This window comes from Ostrea edulis, chromosome 10 (genome assembly GCF_947568905.1).
Source record: "Ostrea edulis chromosome 10, xbOstEdul1.1, whole genome shotgun sequence".
In the NCBI taxonomy this organism is placed as follows: domain Eukaryota; kingdom Metazoa; phylum Mollusca; class Bivalvia; order Ostreida; family Ostreidae; genus Ostrea; species Ostrea edulis.
In genome coordinates, this window is record NC_079173.1 from 37,531,236 (window position 1) to 37,554,949 (window position 23,714).

Consider the following 23,714-nt stretch of genomic DNA (forward strand, 5'->3'; position numbering starts at 1 on the left):
TCCTTTGTATATTTATACAATAAGATATGTTCAAATCAATTGTAGAGGATCTGTGTATCTACAGATTGGGTAATAAGAAATGCCGACGTGTATACGAATGCGCGTACATATCGTCTTTTGAAGTTTCGATTCTTAGCACACCCGAGTTTACTGAGGTGATCTATTGCAATTGGGCTGCGTCCATCGTCATTTGTCGTCCATCATGCGTTAGCAATTGAATATTTTCAACTTTATGATAACTACCTTTCAAATTCCTTTCAAATGTGGTATAAAGCATCTGCTGGTGGACTGTTAGTCCCCGAGAGTCTCTACAGCCCAGTAGCTAAGTACTTCGTTACTAGCTTGAAAAATACGGATGTATATTTAATTGCTGTTATAAAATTTAGATATTCATTTCAAAAGTAAGGATTATCTCCCTCACGCATAGCTCTTATCCTTAGACGAATTTGACTCCACTTTTTTTGGCACACTGTTTTTCCCTATAATAGCTCTAAAACTTCATAGTTATTTCGGATTTCAAACATTTCGGTTGAGCGTCACTGAAGAGACATTATTTGTCGAAATGCGCATCTGGTGCATCAAAATTGGTACCGTATAAGTTTTACATCTTTTGGACAAGGGGGCATAATTGTAGATTTCAGGATTACTGGGGCCTTAGGGGCGGGACAAAACTGCCAAAAATTGATCGATTTTAAAAAAAATCCCCTTGTATACAATTGCACATTTTTAAGAAAAACTAAATGCATAGTGATGTAGACCAGGGAGGCCACTACCAACATTTTAAATTTCATGGTTTCCGAGTTAGATGCTCTGACTCGAGGGCGGGGTCAAATTTGGTATACATTATTTATGTGTAAAAGATTTAAAATATCTAATTGATACTAAATTGAACTTAAATGAATATTTAGAATGAGCAAATACATGCAGCCCTCTACCAAAATTATAAATTTCATATTCCCAGTGGTAGGAGTTTTGGTATCGCGATAGGGTCAATGGTTTAATTGTTAACAATTGAACAGTGTCAGAAGGTGTTAGTATAACCACATGAGGCGGTCTCCTGCTGTCTAGTATAGTCCAACACGGTTATTTGTAGCGCGTTTTTCAGTTTGATTTTTTGAGATGAAGTCTCCAAATATTTTGGATATACATTTTAGATATACACTGTCTTCAAGATTTCAAACCATGCGATGGTGTAAATAGGCAATGAATCTCTTGACAGCGAGTACGCCACACAAATTTCATCATCAATGATATTTGTCGGAAAGATGCAATCCATTGAATGTTTGATGAAAGAACTCCAAATCCTATTTCTATTTTTGCATTTAATTTCCTACATTTTGATATAGAGACATGCTTATTTTCCTTAAATAGATTGAAACCTAATAGTAAAGCTTAGTTTTGCTAGTTTGAAAAATATCCACTAGCTAAAATTTTCTAGAAGAAAAACAAGTTAATTTCGATCCCCGCGGTGTGGAGAAAATCATTAGCTTTTAGAAAATGGATACTTCTGCATGCACTGACAGAGTAATTAAGAGCCATTAGCATGATTATCAACATGCATCTGTATGTCTTATATCAGCAGCTGGGGTATTTAGTTTTACTGACGATACTGACTGTAAGCCGCAGTGCAAAATGAGTGAAGTATACATGTAATTAAAAATCAATTTTGTTTTCAGAATGAAACAAATTGTTTTTAATCATACATTGAACGCAAATGTTGATTGAAAAAGGGGATTGTTACATTTGGTAATCAGTTAATTATTTTTTTATATATACATTGTCATTATTGTACCTTGGGAAATTAAAAAATTGGTTCCATTTTGCAATGTATGCATCTATAAAATACTTCCTTCACCGGTATGAGTGTTCTTGTTATAAGAAATGGAACTTTGAGTAAACTGAATTGTAATATAAATGCTTAATTTTCACTACTTCAATTAAGAGTTAAGAACATAGATAACAATCCCATTACACTTCATCACTCTCTTGTTCTTGAAATATAATAATTTTTAAAATTGATATTATAAAATGTTTCTAGTACTTTGAGAGGTTCTTCCTAAACCTTTTTTGAAAACTGTTTAAAGTACACCACTATGGATCCACACCTCTACATATATCTACAAAAATAATTCATGCATACAACGTTTCTATTTACTGCTTTGTTCTCAAGGATTTCATTGGCTATTCATGCTGGTGAATCTAATTATTGGGACTTAAATGCCTAGTCACTAAACATTAGAACTCAAATTTGCTTTTGAGTTTCCAACTTTGCAGCGAAAATCCTCTCCACGAAGGTAAAGGTAATTATCTTTTTAAATTAATCCTGTTATAATATATATAAATATATTAAGACTGTATATCAGCCCAGTAACTAAGAACTTCGTTACTAGCTTGAAAATACGGATGTATATTTAATTACTGTTATAAAATTTAGAAATTCATTTCAAAATTAAGGATTATCTCCCTCATGCATAGCTCTTATCCTTGGACGAATTTGGCTCCACTTTTTGGCACGCTGTTTTTGGCTATATTTAGCTCTAAAACTTCATAGTTATTTCGGATTTCAAACATTTCGGTTGAGCATCACTGAAGAGACATTATTTGTCGAAATGCGCATCTGGTGCATCAAAATTGGTACCGTATAAGTTTTACATTGAAGTGAAAATTATTTCTATACAATTTAATTTACAAATATTCTCAATATTTCCATACGATATACATGGACATTATATGTTACAATAGTTGATCATGAAATGATTGTTATGATACAACACAATATGTATATTCACACACATCAGAACGGAAATCTCTTAGGAACACTATCAAAAATATGATTCCATGGACCGACATGCATTTTTGTCCATGAATAATCTCTTTAAACAATTAGGGCTGGGTATTGTCTGGAAATTTGTGAGATATTGCGATGTTTTAACTGTATTGTGATATGTATTGCAATATTTTCAGTGAGAATCGAATTGATCTTTTTAAGTAAGAAAAAATATCCTCCATCAGAGACGTACCTCAACAATCACTGGACTGATACGAGGTTAGATATGATATCTAAATACTTGAATTAATTGATGAATAGATATAATTTTAGCTGGATGCAAATCTACCTCATCAGGATTCTATTATCATGCAATTTACATGTAATTTTTTTCCTTGATGATTTTATTTCGAGTTCATAGAGATATATCGAATCGGCATATAAATAAAAATTGTTATTGTTAATAGGAAAAACGTCATCAATATATCTGAATGATGAATAGAAGGCCACAGCAAGAGGATTTTTCTTCTCATGTAGAAACGTTTTAATAAGCTCTGCTTCATAAGAATATACAAACAGGTCAGCTAACAAAGGAACACGATTCGTGCCCATTGGAATTCCAACAGATTTTTGGAAGACCTGATCACCAAAGAGTAAGAAGATACATGTATTATCAATGAGGAATTAGAGTGGTGTTTAACAAATTAATTTTTGATGACTAATCACTAGATATGAATATTTTCTTTTTTCATTTTTGTTGAAGAAGCAACTGCCGATGATGTCAAAAAGTCTAGTCTTTGATTTATAGCGAGGAATGGTTGTGTAAGTGTTGAAAAGTCAGACGTTTTGATGTTAATTTGAGAAAAGTTTTGCGATTGGTTAAAGCATCGCGCTCAAAATCACACGGCCTCTCACCTCTGTTCAGCGCGGGTTCGAATCCCGCTCGCGCCGGCGAGAAAGTTTCCCAGTTTACTTTCGGAAGGTCGGTGGTCTTTCCCAGGTACATTGCATCTGGGTTCTATCTTCCACCAATAAAAACTGGGCACCACCATATAACTGAAAAATTGTTGAGTGTGGCGAAAAACAGCAAAACAAACAAACAAATTTACTTAAAGTTCTTTATATATTTTAGAATCCACATTTGATTTACACCACTTCTAGAATTTGTTGTGGCACATAACGTTTGAAGTTTCTCCTTCACAGCTGTTAACATTTTCGTGAAGAGCAAAGATGGGGTCTTGGTAGAACATTTACTGGATCTAGCAATGTATCTTTGTTTGCAAGTGTATTTGTAAAGTTTAGAAATCCAGTATAAGTACGGTAACTCATATCCATTCATCCCATTGACTGGAATATTAAATGTGTCTAAAACTGAAGCATGATTTAGAGGAATTTCATCTTTTGAAAGGACAGTTGGAGTATAAGTACGATTGCCAAATGTAGAATTAATGCCAAGTTCGTTTAAAGTACAGTTTTAATATTTAGGCTTACAACTTTTATATTCGAAAATAAGTGCTTATTTCACTATTTGAAACCAGAATCAATTTTTTCCAACATTTTGGGGGATATCAGATCACGTAAAAGCCAGGGAGATTGAAGTCACATGATACAAGTTTTTGGAAGTACTATAGCGATAAATTTGTACGGGGTTCTGAAAGTCATCGAGTAGGGGGGTTAATACCAGAGAATGTACCGGGTGAAAAGTAAAAATAACGTTTTTCAAAATTTGCGGAAAAGTAATACGCCCCGAAACTGATTGGTGTCACGTCACAAGTGACGTCTCTGCATGAGTGTTTTTCTTTGAAATGAATGTAAAATGGTATACACTCACACGGAGATGTTTGTATAAATACTCGTGATGACGGTAATGAGGAGTATTTAATAATTTCGAATAGAGCACTGAAGACAACTTGATGAAAAATCAAATTGTACTTTATTTAGATCAAACTTTCTCTTTACGTATCGTCATTGTAGGAAACGAAATCAAAAGGATTTGAGAGTGAGAAATCGTGAGACTTTATACAGTCAGTACGATTCCTTATCAATATTCGTGTAGTGTGTAAAGTATAGAAGACTTTATAGGTCGTTCGACCACCTATATAAACGTTTAGCCTTCAGACATTCCACCTTTCACTGGTCAGGAACAGTTTCTAAAGGTATGGTTAATATAGAAATAGTGATAGAATTAAGCGGCTGTCCATCGCAAAATCAGACAGAAGCACAAAGAATATCTGTGATTTGTAAATTAATTTAGAATCGTATATCCATATGATGTTAAAACATGTGATTGGATTGCTTATTATACTATTATATTGACTGCATTATGTCATGAAAATTCAGATATATACTATTGTGAAGGACAGGTAAGTACTTTCCCTCTAATGGAAGTAAAAATAGTGAAATTGTATTCGATACAATAAATACATTGGTGACAAGGATATCATTACTATAGCCGAAACCACCTGCATGTGATGTGTATGGCTCTCAACTGATTCTGTACCAAGATCATGTACTGCGTATGATCAGCTTTTAAATAGAGGCAGGCTACTGAAAAATAAGTTGATTTTATAGAGGTGTTAAAATCCCGTTTAAAATCAGCATTTTACAAATTCTATGGTCGTTATGACGACCTAATGTACAGATACAACCAGTCAGTAGGTCGAATGCTGTTCGTCCTACTCTTGATTTTTTTTTTATTTAGAGGAATTATGATATTGCTCACTGTTCGCCTTTTTCATTTATAGCATTGCGGTACTTAAACTATTGTATTCCATATTTTGTTTTGGTATCCGGGTTCCATGAACATACACTTAAAATGAACTGAAAAATAGGAATATGTGTATAATCGTGTCTTGTTACAATCACATGAATACTTTATTGTCATTTTAGATCAGATTTAAGATATCTCAAAATTAATTTCATTGACAAATCAGTATTTCGTCTAAATTGATCAATTTGAAAATTTCACTAGATTACATTCTCAGCATATTGTCAGAGTCCGGTCAATAGGAAGGATAATAAATATTTGTAACGAACGCCACTCATTGATTTCTTTAATTGTATTTGGTAGACGAATTGTTTCTAATACTGTGCTAAAACATGCATCATTTAATGCTTTAAACATCATGCATACCTGGAAATGCTTTTATGCAATCTAAAACACATTTAGTATTTTTCCTACAATTTAACAGTGCTGCGATGTAAATAAAAATAATGTGATAAGTAAAGTAATGCCGTCTTCGGTTGTCAAGGGAATGTGTCCCATTCCGAGCCAGATATACAATATGAACTAAATCTCTGCAGTGTGCTTAGCCAATCAAATTGCGTGTTACAAGTGAAATTTAATTATTTCTAGTAACATGTATTCGTATACTTGTTTTGTACGATATAAAAGAGTAAACAATTTTCTGTATCTTGATCTTTAAATGACAGCGAATTCAACATTACATGTGTAACCTACACATATTTTCTGTTATGAGGATTCGCTGTAAATTCCATCTTTAATAACTTCATTTTCAAATTTGATAAAGAAATTACAATCTCTGTACGAATGATTTGAAAAATCCATATTTAGAGCAAATGCAGTAGATATTGATAAAACACAGCATAACTTTCATGTCTTAATTATTGTATAAGATATATACATATACAAGGGATGCACTCCTCACGCAGCCATGTGATTGTTTCCCACCAGAGGCCCACCTTATTACGGAGATAAGGCTCCACGAATCTGCTCACGATTGGCACACAAAAGATATGGACGTGATTACCAAGTGGCCTATGTCATTCAACCCAAATAGAAATATCCATACATAATTGGTCGGTGTGGAATAACAATCACTATTTCTTGATTTTGTCTGTTTCAGCGATCATGAAGTTTCTATGCATCTTCCTCCTTCCTGCAGTATTCGCAGCTGGTTGGTATTAATCTGGTTGTGTTTTAAAGTACTAATCTAACTAAAATTGAATGTTAGATCCGTCCGCCCACTTGCTACCCAATTGAATAACATCGCATTTAAAAATTACATCCTGCTTAACCTATACAACGAAAACCCATGAAACAGCTCTAGTCAATTTGACTTTCAATAAGATTTCGCAAATGCAAAAAATAAAAGATTTCGCAAATCATGCTTGTGCTAATTAGATCCATCCATATGTTTGCGACTGTCAATTCATAGTGCAAAATCTGGTAGGGACACGTTTTAGGACTATTTGTGAGTAAACAGTATCTCAGTATTTTTATTCTTTTGCAGTTCCACACAGGAGAGTACTTTTTGATAGTAAGTATCTACATTCCAGCAAATTAAAATGAACATGAAATACTGAAATATCACTTTAATAAAATATAAATTAATTTCAAATGCATTGAATAATAACAAACTCTGTATGTCCTTGCCTTTATCCCGAAAGAGGATGTAATATGTGCATGCATTGAGGAGGGGAGAATTAATTATATTAATCAAAGTAATCTCTCAAAGTTAATATTTTTTGCCATTTATTTACGAATACAGACGATCTCCTCCCCTGTTTTAATCAACTACTTATACATTCCACATTAAATCAAATAGTCCAATGTTTCTTCATGTTTCAAATACAAAACACGTACAGATTTGAATGGCCAAAGACACAGGTCAAAATATATACAGCGTCGGACACCCACAAGTGATCTCGTTTTTTACTCATATATAGTAGATGATGTACCTCAACCTTAGTTGGTGGGGTAATTGCGGAGAAAAACAAAACTACAATCTATGAATGAATTGGTTTTGACAAATGAAAATAAGAATAAGTCTACAATTCTATAAATCGTTACATGCTGGGAAAAATTTCAACTCCCCACTTTCATTTTTGTCATGCTTATATTATAATGACCATATCTTGAGGTTCAATTTTCTACATAAAATATAGATATCCACGGAAAATGTTCTCCACATGCACGCTTTAAACCGTGGTGTATAAATGCGTGTATTTCTAAATGTACAAATACATGAAATTGGAGGTTATATGTGTTGTACTTTAATGCTTTCATTTTAAATTAATAAAGGTCAACGTTAGATGAGGATATTAATAACATCAAGAGTAAATGAATAAATACACTAAAACAAACACAATCTACAACAACATACAAGGACGAAGTGGCTCCTTATTTAAAGAATATCCATCTGTTTTCCCTCGTATTAAGTTGAGCTCTGCAAAATCATATTGTAATAGATTTCTCCTCAGTGATAAATATTTTTCACTTTTAGCCTTTTTGAACAGCCAAGAGGCTACCAATATCATTGACCAGCTAGTCGGAACTCTCGGTACTGATGACAACGAGGCTAAATGTGAACAGGAATGTCACGTCCTCATCAGAAACGAGCAGTCTGTGTTCCAACATCTGTGTCCATTCCTCTGTCATTCGTAAGAAATCCTAAATATGTATTGATATAGATTAGTTTAAGTTTGTTTTCCTTGTTATATACCATATGCTGTAAAAATGTTTCCAAGTTTGTTTTGTATTTTTGATTCCAAACCATTGACAGAACAAATTGATGTTTATCAATGATATCTACTTGTATTTTCAATCTTTATTAATATTTAGCATCAAACACTGGCATGATGATGTACTTCTATGATGTATTTATGTGAACATTTTCACTCCAGAGCTCAAAACGCCTTGCAACATCTCCACAGCCCCAATACTGATCCTACCTCAACGGGAAAACGCCTGGTCCTTGACTGTAAGTTCTAAAACACATTTGTAATTGACGATGTTTAAGGCTAGTCATGTACCTGTATGATTTAAACAAATAACTTATCTTTTTATCAATTGTAACTTGTTTTCCATTATAACGTTGATCGTGCGATTAGTTGCGGATACCACGAGATCACAGATTCCAAAATGCATTAGAAATTCAATTGTTTGTGATTAGGTGTTGTTTTTATTGTCAGCATTCTTAAATACCCAAGAGACCTCCAATATCATCGATCAACTGGTTGCAACTCTTGGTTCCGACGAGACCGAGGTTCAATGTGAGAAAGAATGTCACGTGTTGATTAGAGACAGCACATCCATCTTCCAGCACATGTGTCCGTTCCTGTGTCACTCGTAAGTAAACCTAAAGAGAGGAAATACGCATGCAAACGCCATTTTCTGTTGACGCTATCCGCATTTTCACACCCCTCAATACTTGAATAATGACAACAATTTCTGATTTCTTTTCTTACAACGGATGTTGAATAGACAATTACAAGCCATTAGCTTGACATCTTAACCTTTAAAAACAAATTCGTGATAGAAAGTTAGGACTAAGTAACGATTATCATATCAAATGTTCATGGCCAGCGTTTCTCTTACAACACTTCATTTAAAAACATTTTGATCTATTTAAATTTTGATGTACAGTTATATAATTTATACACACTGATCGAGGTAAGGAATTAACGACGTCATCTACACTGGTTAGAAGGTATCCAATGTTGAACTCTGCTATTTTCAAATCCTAAGAGAAAATATTTAAAATTTCATCTAAGGCATCAGGTTGTATTTTAAATAATGATAAGCTTTGAACAGATGAGGTGTCTATTTTATTGAAAATGATCCTGTAGTCTTGTTTTTTATCTTTAAATGACAGAGCACAGGCCATTGTCGGTAACGTCCACCACCACACAACTACAGCAGGTCCGGTCAAACGTGTTCTGTTTGACAGTAAGTTTTACTTTCAATTTATCTATTTCAGTATACATAAAAATATATTTGTATTGGGATTTGATATATGTATTATACTTTAAAGCAATATTGCTTATTTTTATGGAGGAGGGGGGAGCTAAATATTTGTCTTCGCATACTATGAATGTCATTAACAAAAAAAAAATAGTCTGTGAAGAAGACTGATTGATTGAGTGTATCTTGTTTAACGTCTCACTCGAGAATTTTTTACTGATATGGAGAAGTCACCAAGACCGGTGAAGGGCTTCGAATTTAGGCCTTTGCTCGGCGCTTACCGTCATTGAGCAGTGAGTTTTCCTTAGCGTGCCACACCTACTCGGACACGGGACATCCATGTTTAAGGTCATCTCCAAGAACCCGTGACATTCACACTTAATGCTGAGCATTTGGCGATAGAACTGTCACTACCTGTTTTACGACTTAGGTCTGTCGCGGCCGGAATTCGAATCTCGGCATTCCGAATGCGGGCGAACGCTCTAACCTCTTCACCACCGCAGCGGTGTCTGTAAAGAAGAAGTGTTCAGACATAGAAAAAATGACCCCCCCCCCACCCCACCCACCCCCCCAAAAATACTTCACTGTGATACATAATTGTGTTGTCTGTTCTTAAAAAGTATTTAAAAAATTATCATTAGTTTCCAATTCTTCGGGTAACATTGTTATGATATTAATGTATTAGCGAAAATAAACCGATTAGTGCAAGGCATTTATTCGTCCCCAGGGCCTTCGAATAAAATGTCTCTAAATGTTTTATAGAACTAAAACAAATCCAAACTAAAATATATTCCCCCTAAGACTTCCTAAGAGAACGGCGCCAACGAGGCACCGAAAAATTAGTGACGGAAAAACACGCATTATTACCGGGGTATAATGTGGGTATTGTATCGACCTCTAGATTTCCAGATGGAAGTCATCAGCAAGCACAAAATGAATGCTTGTCTCTTCAGTGATAAATATTTTTCACTTTTAGCCTTTTTGAACAGCCAAGAGGCTACCAATATCATTGACCAGCTAGTAGCAACTCTCGGTACTGACGACAACGAGGCTAAATGTGAACAGGAATGTCACGTCCTCATCAGAAGCCAGGATTCTGTGTTCCAACATCTGTGTCCTTTCCTCTGTCATTCGTAAGAAATCCTCAATATCTATTGATATAGATTAGTTTAAGTTTGTTTTCCTTGTTATATACCATATGCTGTGAAAATGTTTTTAAGTTTGTTTTGTATTTTTGATTCCAAACCACTGACATAACAAATTAATGTTTACCAATGATATCTACTTGTATTTTCAATCTTTATCATAAAACACTGCCATTATGATGTACTTCTATGATGTATTTATGTGAATATTTTCACTCCAGAGCTCAAAACGCCTTGCAACATCTCCACAGCCCCACCTCAACCGGAAAACGCCTGGTCCTTGACTGTAAGTTCTAAAACACATTTGTAATTGACGATGTTTAAGGCTAGTCCATCGTCGGAAACCCACGGTTGATAACGCTTCGTTCCTCTCTCCATCACCCGTGGGTCCATTCATTCCTACTCGCTCGTTCTCATGAATAAATATTTTAAAATATCGTCCCATCAAAGTAATCGTTATAGAATGGAACTCTTCTGTTTTTAAAGGTAGCACTAACTTAACTTTGCTATCACAGCAATTGTATACCGACATTGAGCTGAAAGCGTCTTTTTTATTGGACACATTCGCTTAGGGTTTTCCATGAGCGCCCAATCAAATTGCCTCATTAATTATTCATGAGAACGAGCGAGTAGGTATGAATTGACCCACTGGTGATGGAGAGAGGAACGAAACGTAATCAACCGTGGGTTTCCGACGATGAGGCTAGTCACGCACCTGTATGATTTAAACAAATAACTTATTTTTTTTATCAATTGTAACTTGTTTTCCATTATGACGTCGATCGTGCGATAATGAAAACGTCCTTTTTGCGGATATCATGAGATCACAGATTCCAAAATGCATTAGAAATTCAATTGTTTGTGATTAGGTGTTGCTTTTATTGTCAGCATTCTTAAATACCCAAGAGACCTCCAATATCATCGATCAACTGGTTGCAACTCTTGGTTCCGACGAGACCGAGGTTCAATGTGAGAAAGAGTGTCACGTGTTGATTAGAGACAGCACATCCATCTTCCAGCACATGTGTCCGTTCCTGTGTCACTCGTAAGTAATGACAACAATTTCTGATTTCTTTTCTTAGAACGGTTGTTGAATAGACAATTACAAGCCATTAGCTTGACATCTTAACCTTTAAAAACAAACTCGTGATAGAAAGTTAGGACTAAGTAAAGATTATCATATCAAATGTTCATGGCCAGCGTTTCTCTTACAACACTTCATTTAAAAACATTTTGATCTATTTAAATTTTGATGTACAGTTATATAATTTATACACACTGATCGAGGTAAGGAATTAACGACGTCATCTACACTGGTTAGAAGGTATCCAATGTTGAACTCTGCTATTTTCAAATCCTAAGAGAAAAATTTAAAATTTCATCTAAGGCATCAGGTTGTATTTTAAATAGTGATAAACTTTGAACAGATGAGGTGTCTATATTATTGAAGATGATCCTGTAGTCAAGTTTTTATTTTTACCTTTAAATGACAGAGCACAGGCCATTGTCGGTAACGTCCACCACCACACAACTACAGCAGGTCCGGTCAAACGTGTTCTGTTTGACAGTAAGTTTTACTTTCAATTTATCTATTTCAGTATACATAAAAATATATTTGTATTGGGATTTAATATATGTATTATACTTTCCTTTAAAGCAACATTGCTTATTTTTATGGAGGAGGGGGAGCTAAATATTTGTCTTCGCATACTATAAATGTCATTAACAAAAAAATAGTCTGTGAAGAAGACTGATTGATTGAGTGTATCTTGTTTAACGTCTCACTCGAGAATTTTTCACTCATATGGAGACGTCACCAAGACCGGTGAAGGGCTTCGAATTTAGGCCTTTGCTCGGCGCTTACCGTCATTGAGCAGTGAGTGTTCTTTAGCGTGCCACACCTACTGTGACACGGGACATCCCGTGACATTCACACTTGATGCCGAGCATTTGGTGATGGAACTATCACTGCCTGTTTTAGCGACTTGGGTCTGTCGCGGCAGGAATTCGAATGCGGGCGAACGCTCTAACCTCTTCACCACCGCAGCGGTGTCTGTAAAGAAGTTTTCAGATATAGATTGATTGATTGATTAAATATTGTTTAACGTCCCTCTCGAGAATATTTCACTCATATGAAGACGTCACCACTGCCGGTGAAGGGCTGCAAGATTTAGGCCTATGCTCGGCGCTTATGGCCATTGAGCAGGGAGGAATCTTTATCGTGCCAGACCTGCTGTGACACGGGACCACGGTTTTTGCGGTCTCATCCGAAAGACCGCCCCATTTAGTCGCCTCTTACGACAAGCATGGGATACTGAGGACCTATTCTAACCCGGATCCCCACGGGATGTTCAGATATAGAAAAAATGACCCCCCCCCCCCAAAAAAAAATACTTCACTGTGATATATAATTGTGTTGTCTGCTCTTAAAAAGTATTTAAAAAATTATCATTCGTTTCCAATTCTTCGGGTAACATTGTTATAATACTAATGTATTAGTTAGAGAAAATAAACCGAATAGTACAAGGTATTTATTCGTCCCCAGGGCCTTCGAATAAAACGTCTCTAAATGATTTATAGAACTAAAACAAATCCAAACTAAAATATATTCCCCCTAAGAGAACGGCGCCAACGAGGCACCGAAAAATTAGTGACGGGAAAACACGCAAGTGATGTATACTATATATGTGGGTATTGTGTCGACCTCTAGATTTCCAGATGGAAGTCAACAGCAAGCACAAAATGAATGCTTTTCTCCTCAGTGATAAATATTTTTCACTTTTAGCATTTTTGAACAGCCAAGAGGCTACCAATATCATTGACCAGCTAGTCGGAACTCTCGGTACTGATGACAACGAGGCTAAATGTGAACAGGAATGTCACGTCCTCATCAGAAACGAGCAGTCTGTGTTCCAACATCTGTGTCCATTCCTCTGTCATTCGTAAGAAATTCTAAATATGTATTGATATAGATTAGTTTAAGTTTGTTTTTCTTGTTATATACCATATGCTGTGAAAATGTTTTTAAGTTTGTTTTGTATTTTTGATTCCAAACCATTGACAGAACAAATTAATGTTTATCAATGATATCTACTTGTATTTTCAATCTTTATTAATATTTAGCATCAAACACTGGCATGATGATGTACTTCTATGATGTATTTATGTGGACATTTTCACTCCAGAGCTCAAAACGCCTTGCAACATCTCCACAGCCCCAATACTGACCCCACCTCAACCGGAAAACGTCTGGTCCTTGACTGTAAGTTCTAAAACACACTCGTAATTGACGATGTTTAAGGCTAGTCATGCACCTGTTTGATTTAAACAAATAACTTATCTTTTCATCAATTGTAACGTGTTTTCTATTATGACGTTGATTGTGCGATTATGAAAACTTCCTATTTGCGGATATCACGAGATCACAGATTCCAAAATGCATTAGAAATTCAATTGTGATTAGGTGTTGGTTTTATTGTCAGCATTCTTAAATACCCAAGAGACCTCCAATATCATCGATCAACTGGTTGCAACTCTTAGTTCCGACGAGACCGAGGTTCAATGTGAGAAAGAGTGTCACGTGTTGATTAGAGACAGCACATCCGTCTTCCAGCACATGTGTCCGTTCCTGTGTCACTCGTAAGTAAACATGAACAAGGTGCCCAACCTAGACCCAATCTATCATCAAGAAAAACTGAATTCGCATAACATAGAAAAGCCTCAACACCAATATGACTAACATGATGTTGCTGCTCCTGATGAGACGGATATATTGATATGATACGAAAGATATTGTCACAAGAAATCTATATACAAAATATCAACGCCCTATCTTGAATTGTTCAAGATATATAGATCATATTTTTTATGGAAAGTACGTCCTGAAGGAAATCAAGGTCTTACAATACTAATCTATATAGAAAAGAAAAGGTTTTTTTATGGAGATAGGGGATGTGTACTTCTCCTAGGCACCTGATCCCACCTCTGGTGAACTTGAATCTGCACTATGTCAGGGGGCTGCCATGTAAATTTAAATTATCATAAACTGAGAACATTCATAAGTCTAAATTTCAAATCCAGCTAACTTTTGAAATAATGTTCATAAACAAATAAGATTTTCAGTATATGTTTGCATTTGAATTTTTGATAAACTTGCAGTTTCTTTAAACATCTGTGCTACATGTAGATAAATCTGAAGATATAAGTAAACAAAATTTTGACTTAAGTCTATTCTCAGTTTATGATCTTGGGGCCTAGTCTAGTGGTTCTTGAGAACATTTTTAAAGATGTTCCCTAAATATAAATATGTAGAACTTTGATCCCCTATTGTAGCTCGCCCTACACCCGGGAGATATGATTTTCACAAACTAGAATCTGCATTTTGTCACCAAGCTTTCGCCTAAATTTGAATTTTTCTGGTTCAGTGGTTCTTGAGAAGATTTTTAAAAATCCCATCCTAATTTTGCATTTTTGTAATTAGCTCCCCTTCAAAGAGGACATGGCCCTTCATTTCAACAAACGTGAATCCCCTTTACCCATGAATAATTTGTACTAAGTTAGAGGTTCTGAGGATAAAAATGTGAAAAGGTTTGCGGATAGATGACGGAGGCGGATGAACAGACAGACAAAATGTGATCAGAATAGCCCAATAGACAAACGACAGACAAAAGGTGATCAGAATAGCTCACTAGAGCTTTCTCAAGGAAATACACATACAGGAGCCATTTTGTACCAGAGCTATCTGCATTTCTATACCCCTGGATACTTAAAAAAGCAACAATTTCTTTCTTAGCTAGAACGTTTGCCGAAGAGACAATTACAGTACCCGCAACGTTATTCTTGACATTTCTATCGTGTTCTATCGTGCGTTTATTCTATCGTATCGTGTGTGTATCCTATCGTATCGTGCATGTATCCTATCGTATCGTGTTTTGCGTGTATCAGGTTTTCCGTTTTCTATCGTGTTTTCCGTTTATTAGGTCTATCGTGTATCGTGTTTTGTGTGTATCAGGTTTTCCGTTTATCGTTTAGCTTCGGAAACTATCGCGATTGTATATTAAATCTAATGAAAAAGTACGATACTTTTCGAAAGCTTTATTCGTTTTGTTAAAAAAGCTATTTTTAGGAATCAAGAAAAGACAGTATATTTGAAAGAGAACATAAAGCTTTCGATTTTAGGACAGAAGAAGAGCTATTTGTCTGTCGAGAGAGGGTGAAAATTTATCACAATTTCATTCGATTGACATCATAACTTCGAAAAAACAAATTTTAGATAGAACGTTACCACAAAATAAAAGATTATCAGTTCAAATATCATGGCACAATGTCAATGGCCAGTGTTTCTATTACAACACTTCATTTAAAAACGTATATTTATCTATTTAATGCCCATTTGATTACAAAACATATTTCTATCTAATTATAGTACACAGCAATTTCATCTATACACACTGAGCGTTAAGGAAGTCCAAAAGAAACTGCTATTTCTAAATCATCAGGAAAACAATTAAAATTTCTTTGAATAAAGTTGATTTAAAGTGATCAACCTTGGAAGGGCAATGTGTGTCGATTTTATTGAAGAGAGTTCCGTAGTCATGTTTTTATTTTTATCTTTAAATGACAGAGCCCAGGCCATTGTCGGTAACGTCCACCACCACACAACTACAGCAGGTCCGGTTAAACGTGTTCTGCTTGACAGTAAGTTTTACTTTCAATTTATCTATTTCAGTATACATAAAAATATATTTGTATTGGGATTTGATATCTGTATCATTAGGCTTTTCTTCAGAGCAACATCGCTAATGTGTATGGGGGCTAAATATTTTTCATTGACCACCCAAAGAAATATGTCACTGACATATATTCTGTTGTCTACTTAAAGGTTTAAAAAAAATGATCACTCGTTCCTAACGTTTTGGGTGACATTGTTATTTCATTTAGACGAGTTAACCCGATTAGTACCAGATACCATATTCATATAAGTGGTATTTTAGCGAGACTTCAATTTAGCGATTTTCCCATAAATCATTTAGCGAGAGCTAATTTTAACTTTATATTTTCAAAGGAAGATAGCCATTACCTCCAATATGGAATAAATTGTTAGCGATATTGAATCTCGGTAACAATGCTAAAATTAAATCCTCGCTAAAATTCTGCTTTTATGGAACTTATTCGTCCCGAGGACCTGTCGCTGAAGGTTTTATAGGACAAAATCAGTTTCTTTCATTATGATTTTTATTGTTTGTATGATTTGATTGATTGATTGTATATTGTTTAACGTCCCTCTCGAGAATATTTGCCTATGTTCAGCGCTTACGGCCTTTGAGAGGGAGGGATTTTTATCGTGCTACACCTACTGTGACACGGGTCCTCGGTTTTTGAGGTGTCATACGAAGGACCTCCTCATTTCATTGCATTTTACAGCAAAGAAGGGATACTGAGGACCTATTCTAACCCGGATCCCCACGGGACTGTATGATTTGATAAAAGAATACAGCATATATTTCAAAAATCCAAGACACAATGTTGGACTTTAATTTGGTAGAATAGTGGTGTATTGAAATATGGTTTCTATAAATGATTACCAAGAGAATACTTTTTTTTTTCTTTTAGCAGTTTATTCTAATCTGTTCGTCAACTTCCAATATTTATGTAGCAATACTCCATTAGCACCTGCATATGGTGTTGATGTCTGTATGATTAGTTTTTAAATCGAAACAGGCTACTGACAAACAAGTTGATGTTACAGGGGATTCAAAAGTCTCGTTTAAAGTCAATATCTCGCTTATTCTTTGGTCGTTACAACGCTTTTGTTTGCTAATATGAACTGTCATTGGGCCAAATGCTGTATGGTGTGTTCCATACCAATTAATAGGCCGTCATTTACATACTGATTTCGACTACAGATTGCAGATGGCGGGTGTGATCGGTTGACAGGGGATGCTTACTCCTCCTAGTCACCTGGTCCCACTTGTGATATGCCCTGCGGTCCGTGTTTGCCCAACTCTTAATTTTGTATTTCTTATATAAGTTATGAAATTGATCACAGTTCGTTATTTTCATCTGTTTATTCTAGCGTCAGGTAATGCAGCACTGATTTCTAAACATTGTTTTTAACGATTTAAGTATATGGTTTTCACTAGTTTAGTTTTTCACTTGGCTTCAGTACGACACGGGGCAATTATCAATGAAAAGTATTCTTAACTAGAACGTTTTCTGTATTATACGCAAATAAGAGGAACAGCCAAGCAATGTCCATGACACATTTACAGAAATTCCGAAAAGATCGCATAGTATCACACATTGTGACTTTGTTTAATCCTCTGGCGCATGTCATTTAAGAAAGCATCTGTAATGTCGTTTACTTAATTCATAAATGTTTCACATATCTGCTTATTCACTGTGGAATTGTCGGAAGTAGTAGTACTTTATGTAGATGTTCATGGTAATTGCAATGTTGATATGCACATAAACATCGACAGGGGATGCTTACTCCTCCTAGGCACCTGATCCCACCTCTGGTGTCTCCAGGGGTCCGTGTTTGCCCAACTATCTATATTGTATTGCTTATAGGAGTTATGAGATTGATCACTGTTCGTTATCCTCACCTTTCATAAATGTAGCACATCGGAAGGTTTGAAATGCTACAATATGTTATCTAATGAGTTCTGATTATCTGTTCACATTACCCTCTCTTATGACATTTTAGCTTTCTTGAATACCCAAGAAACATCCAGCATTATTGATCAACTTGTCAACACCCTCTCATCTGACGAGACTGAAGCTGCATGCGAGAAAGAGTGTCACGTGTTAATCAGAGACTCCACATCCTTGTTCCAACACATGTGCCCTTTCCTGTGTCACTCGTAGGTTTACAATTGTTAAACTTATGGTAAACGTTTTACAAAAAGTCGCACGACAAATAGCGCTATCTTTTAAGTGGCTGGAAATATGTATACAATTTGTGAAAATATGTTTGTTTTTTTTTTGGGGGGGGGGGGGGGGGTTTAGCTCATTTGAGCTTTTGAGCTTTTCTGATCGCCTGTTGTCCCTCGTCTGTCTGTAAACGTTTTACATTTTCGACTTCTCCAGAACCACTGAGCCATTTTCACCAAACTTGGCAAAAATCATCCTTGGGCGAAGGGCTTTCAAGTTTGTTCAAATGAAGAGCCACGATAGGGGATCAAAGTTTTACATACAAATACAATGTATATAGGGAATATCTTTAATAATCTCCTTTTCAAGAACCACTGGGCCAGAAAATCCGAAATTTACATGAATACTTTTTGACAGTGCAGATTCAAGTTTGTTAAAATCATGGCCCCCGGTGGGTAGGTGAGGTCACAATAGGGATCAAAGTTTTACATGCGAAGATACAGGGAAAATCTTTAAATATGGGTCAAGTTGATCGATGTGGCCCATAGGACTCTTGTTGTGTTAATTTCTTGCATTTCATTAATTTGAGATACAATATTGCAGCATTGAATATATCCCAAAAAGTATTTTTCATTCTAATGACTGTGAGCGATTGCATGTTGGACCCAATGTGTATAATAATTATGCTATATTGCAATAAAGCCCTTGGTTTCAGTTGAACTAGTATACTGGGCATTGGTTCTTATTCATTTGTGTTTCATAACAGAGCACAGGCCATCTTTAACGGCGTACACCACACAACCCCAGCCACTGTACAGAAAAGGTTTTTGGTCGACAGTAAGTTATTTCTTTTATCCACAACCAACACGTAGTGTGTGGGTATATACAGTTATGATACATGAACTGCTTGTGTGTAGCCTAACTAAATGAGATGCAGTAGTAGAATATAGTTTAATGTAGAAAATCATCAAACTATAAAAATTCCATGTTCCAAATTAACTCTAATATGAACACTTGAAAAGTAAAAACACACCGATTTCAATTGTTTTGCAATGGTCAAGTTAGGTTATAAACAAAATTTAGAAGAAGCCATATTGCTAAACGCTTACATTCATATTTCCCATGATCATGGGTCGATCTCATTCGTTTATGATAGGTGAATGTTGTATACCTAAGAACCAGTTAAACAATGTTGATAGTGTATACAAATTATTTCACCCTCTCTATTTCCATTCATAAGCATGTTGGTTCTATTTATAAAATGGGGAAATTAGATTTTGTCAATACTGTACCCAATATTGACTTTCTATCTTCTCTCTTTTCTTTACAAAATCAAGCGTGTACGAGACGATGTCACCTGATGTTCATGGTTTAATTGTTTCTGTGCTTGTTTGTATTTTGGGTTTCACCTTTTTATATGTTTTTTTTATTACTTTTTACTAAAAGCTTTACTGGCCAACCCCGAGGTCAGCGTATTAGTGTCCAGTCTGGTGTCCGTACTTGGATCCGACCCTACAGAAAAGGCCTGTGAAAATGAATGTGTTGTCATGATGCATGCCGACAACGTGATACATCACTTGTGTCCATTCATCTGCAATTCGTAAGTAGAGTAGCTATGTCAGAAAACAAAGTTATATAATACTTGTATTGGAAATTTCTTCCACAGAGCTGTTGTTTTCCGGGGATGATAATTTTAGCTTGTTATAGTAGTTTGTTATCATGCCGCCAAGTTTTTAATATATAAATTTGAACCAAAATTTGCCTGCAATAATTCTGTATAACAGCTGTTTTTATGTCAAGGGTACACGTAGCACTTTTCAGCTTGGTGGGTATATGAAAGGTAAATAAACTACTGATTTTTTGTAAACCAGCTGTTTCTAACGACTGTTATTGACACTACAATGCTGATCAATTTTCATGTTTGGTAACTCCATCTCCGCCAAATTATTTTCCGCTAATATTATATATATTCTTATGAGCAAGAAAATCGCTAAATTTCACACCCACGAAAAAAAGCTCGCTACACTGTGTTTTCCTTCAATATTTTTCTCTTCTTTTCCTCAATGGTAGCAAAATATACCAATTATAACTGGTTGAAATGATATGAATGAATAAACTATTTTCATCGTTCTCATTCCTCAAGAATTGATTTGCTAGAGAGATGTTTCATCTCCTTTTATTCTTTCTGACAAAATTTCTTGTGATACATTAATGTCATCTTCCCTCTAGATTTCAACAACTTGTATCCAAAGTTCATATAGCTGAGCCAGTATCCAATCCATCCAAGAGATTCCTTGTTGACTGTGAGTATCTTTTGGTTTTCAAATCAATGAAACAGGGTGTACGTAAACACTTACGAATTACAATAAATTATCATGTCTAGAAAGGAGGGTGAGGGCATGTTTTGTTGTTTTCGTAAAATATGGACATTCCCACACATTTAAAAATATTCCAAGAATATAGTTAATTAAACTATGATAAATGATATCAACCATTAAAACACGATATTTGATACCCATAATGCGAAAGGTTGACAAAAAGAAGACTAAGAAGTTTAGTGTCCTTAGCAAATCAATATACAAAATATTCATTAAAACAATACTATACATTCAAACTTCGGTACATTAATTCACTGTTGTGAAAACTTTATACAGGTTGATGTTACAAGGGTTTCAACATCAACAGTTTCGTTTAATTTCTTAATTTCGCAAATCCAATAGATCCTGTCATTGTGTCAAATGATGCCTAATGTGTTTCATACCTATTGTTAGGTCGTTCTTGACACACTGATTTTGACTACGGATTACTCCGTTTACTTGATCAAGATATAGGGCTCACGGCGGGTGTGACTGATCAATAGAGGATACTTACTATTCCTAGGCACCTGATCACACCTCTGTGATAAATTCGTGTTTAATGGTTGATATCATGTATCATAGTTTAATTGACCTTATCCGTGGAATATTTCAAATTTTTGGGAATGTCCATATTTTATGAAAACAACAAAAATTGCCGCCACCGTTCCTGATCCCACCTCTGGTATATCCAGAGATCCGTGTTTGCCCATATCTTAATTTTGTATTGCTTATAGGAATTATGAGTTTGATCACTGTTTGTTATCTTCACCTTTTCATTGATCTATTTTCATATTTTGATTTGCTCAACTAAACACTTGGATTTTTTTAAATTTACTTCTGTAAACAGTTGGTGACTGGACTTTATCGATAAGCTGTCTAATTCTACAACTCTACCACATATATGAATCAATTAAAACATTTATGTACGAGTTACTTACTTGATTTCAGCCCTGCTAAATAACCCCGAGGTCAGCGTGATCGTGGACTCCCTGGTTGGTACTTTGGGATCCGATCCTACAGAAGCAGCCTGTGAATCCCAGTGTACTAATGTGGTGCACGTAGACAACGTCTTCCATTACCTGTGTCCTCTTATCTGTACCTCGTACGTACCAATATACAATTACACATACAATACAGGGGATGCTTACTCCTCCTAGGCACCTGATCCCATCTCTATTGTGTCCAGGGGTCTGTGTTTGCCCAAATGTCTATTTTGCATTGCTAATAGGAGTTGTGAGATTTATCACTGTTCGTTATCTTCACCTTTCATCTGAAATAGTACCAATCTACAATACAATTACTAATATTTGAAATAAATAAAAGTAAGTTCTTTCCAAGATTCAATTGCATAAGTTACCTTTCTCTTGAAAATTCTAGGTAATCTGATAAACTAAGCAAAATGCTAAGGAATTATATTAATGTAGTGTGATCCTGCAAAATCTAGCATTTAATATACGCTAGACCTTAAAGCTCCAAAAAATTCGACTCTATTATTCTATAAACTAGAAACCCCAAATTATATTTTACTCCAACGCATATCAAAGTCATAATGAGGGGAAAATTTGTTCGTAATGGAAAGTTTTACCTCCCTGTTGGGGGTTATCAAAAGGAACAAGTGAAAGTTTCACTTACTAAGATGGAAATTGGAATCCACTCTGAAATAAAAAATATGTGAACAAGAACAGATCTTTTCTGAAATTCAGCTCACGGCGGGTGTGACCGGTCGACAGGGGATGCTTACTCCTCCTACGCACATGATCCCACCTCTGGTGTGTCCAGGGGCCATGTTTGCACAACTATCCATTTTGTATTGTTTATAGTTTTGAGATTGATCACTGTTCGTTATCTTCACCTTTCATTCAGATAGCACTAGTGCATGAATGTTTTGAATATAAGTCTATTTCGTATTTCAAAGATTAACTTTTGAAATTTTATTCAACATTCAGAAAATGCTGCATTTAATCCGTAGCAACCCCATACTAAATATCATAAATTTAGAATATATGATTTGATAAAATACGTCTGAAAACTACTTGCATTTCTAAAACGTAATGTGCAAAAAACAAGGAATCTGTGAAATATGAAACAGAGGTCATTCGGAAGCTGATATATAACCAAACCTTGTATTCATCAAAAGATATTTTTTTTCAGAGATTGTTTTTTAATATTCAAAATCTTGAAAACTCTTTAAGATATTCATTATCGTCCAATTTGAAAGCTTTTTTAAAATAATTGAGTGTTAGTAGATAAACAAAATCCAATCATCCTGTGTATAACATTTATTCTTTTACGAAATCAATGATAGATTTGTTGGATTATAAATTTGCACTGTAACTATAAATAGCACCCAGATCCCCACGTGGTTTCTACACGAATAACTAATATATGTCCTTTATACATAGCATTCAACATTTTCCACTGGTGTGCCCAATTTGTATCCCATTCTTTATGGGATTTGTCAGATTGATCACTGTTCGGTATCTTCACATTTCTTTTGCTTTTGCAGATTCCAAAGTTTGGTACAAAAGATTCCCCATCATACACAAGTTGCAGCTAACCCAGGACAATAATGCTGTTATACAATCTGATCTGTATATGTTATACATAAATTAAAAATAAATATATATATTATGGGTAAAAGTCTGTAGTTATGTTATTGCTATCTGCATAGTGGCAATTTATACAGATGTGTGAGGAGACGGTTATCACTGGACGAAACATGCCCCTGACTTGTTTTCACATTCATATAGAAGACAATCGCTTTCCTTATTAGGAAGGAAACGTATTTTCCTGAACGTGTTATCGAAAGGTGTGTGACTAAAGCAATGTCACACAATGAGAATGATTAAAAAAGAACTAACACG

The 23,714-nt window shown here is 35.2% G+C and overlaps 1 protein-coding gene across 2 annotated transcripts; it reads left to right on the top strand.

The window, feature by feature from the left end:
* Positions 1–4,560: 4,560 nt before the first annotated feature.
* On the top strand, positions 4,561–23,490 carry LOC125665983 (uncharacterized). Of its 2 annotated transcripts, XM_056151226.1 has the most exons (22): positions 4,889–4,923; positions 5,108–5,130; positions 6,634–6,684; positions 7,021–7,047; positions 8,014–8,170; positions 8,414–8,490; positions 8,702–8,858; positions 9,385–9,458; positions 10,450–10,606; positions 10,840–10,904; positions 11,507–11,663; positions 12,112–12,185; positions 13,404–13,560; positions 13,804–13,880; positions 14,101–14,257; positions 16,242–16,315; positions 18,327–18,483; positions 19,260–19,330; positions 19,940–20,093; positions 20,723–20,796; positions 21,799–21,952; positions 23,357–23,490. In XM_056151226.1, the coding sequence occupies exons 3-22, from the start codon at positions 6,639–6,641 to the stop codon at positions 23,418–23,420; spliced, it is 2,130 nt and encodes a 709-aa protein (XP_056007201.1). In that variant the 5' UTR covers positions 4,889–4,923; positions 5,108–5,130; positions 6,634–6,638; the 3' UTR covers positions 23,421–23,490. The 2 variants fall into 2 exon arrangements, with proteins under 2 accessions (XP_048754983.1, XP_056007201.1); XM_048899026.2 differs by lacking the exon at positions 5,108–5,130 and having other exon boundaries at positions 4,561–4,923.
* Positions 23,491–23,714: the final 224 nt, after the last annotated feature.

What these genes read in the sequence shown, in the direction of transcription:
- LOC125665983 (XM_048899026.2), top strand. Translation starts at nt 6,639, where the DNA reads ATGAAGTTTCTATGCATCTTCCTCCTTCCTGCAGTATTCGCAGCTG. An exon ending in CAGGAGAGTACTTTTTGATA is followed by an intron (nt 7,048 to 8,013) that starts GTAAGTATCTAC and finishes TTTCACTTTTAG; the next exon opens with CCTTTTTGAACAGCCAAGAG. An exon ending in CAAACGTGTTCTGTTTGACA is followed by an intron (nt 9,459 to 10,449) that starts GTAAGTTTTACT and finishes TTTCACTTTTAG; the next exon opens with CCTTTTTGAACAGCCAAGAG.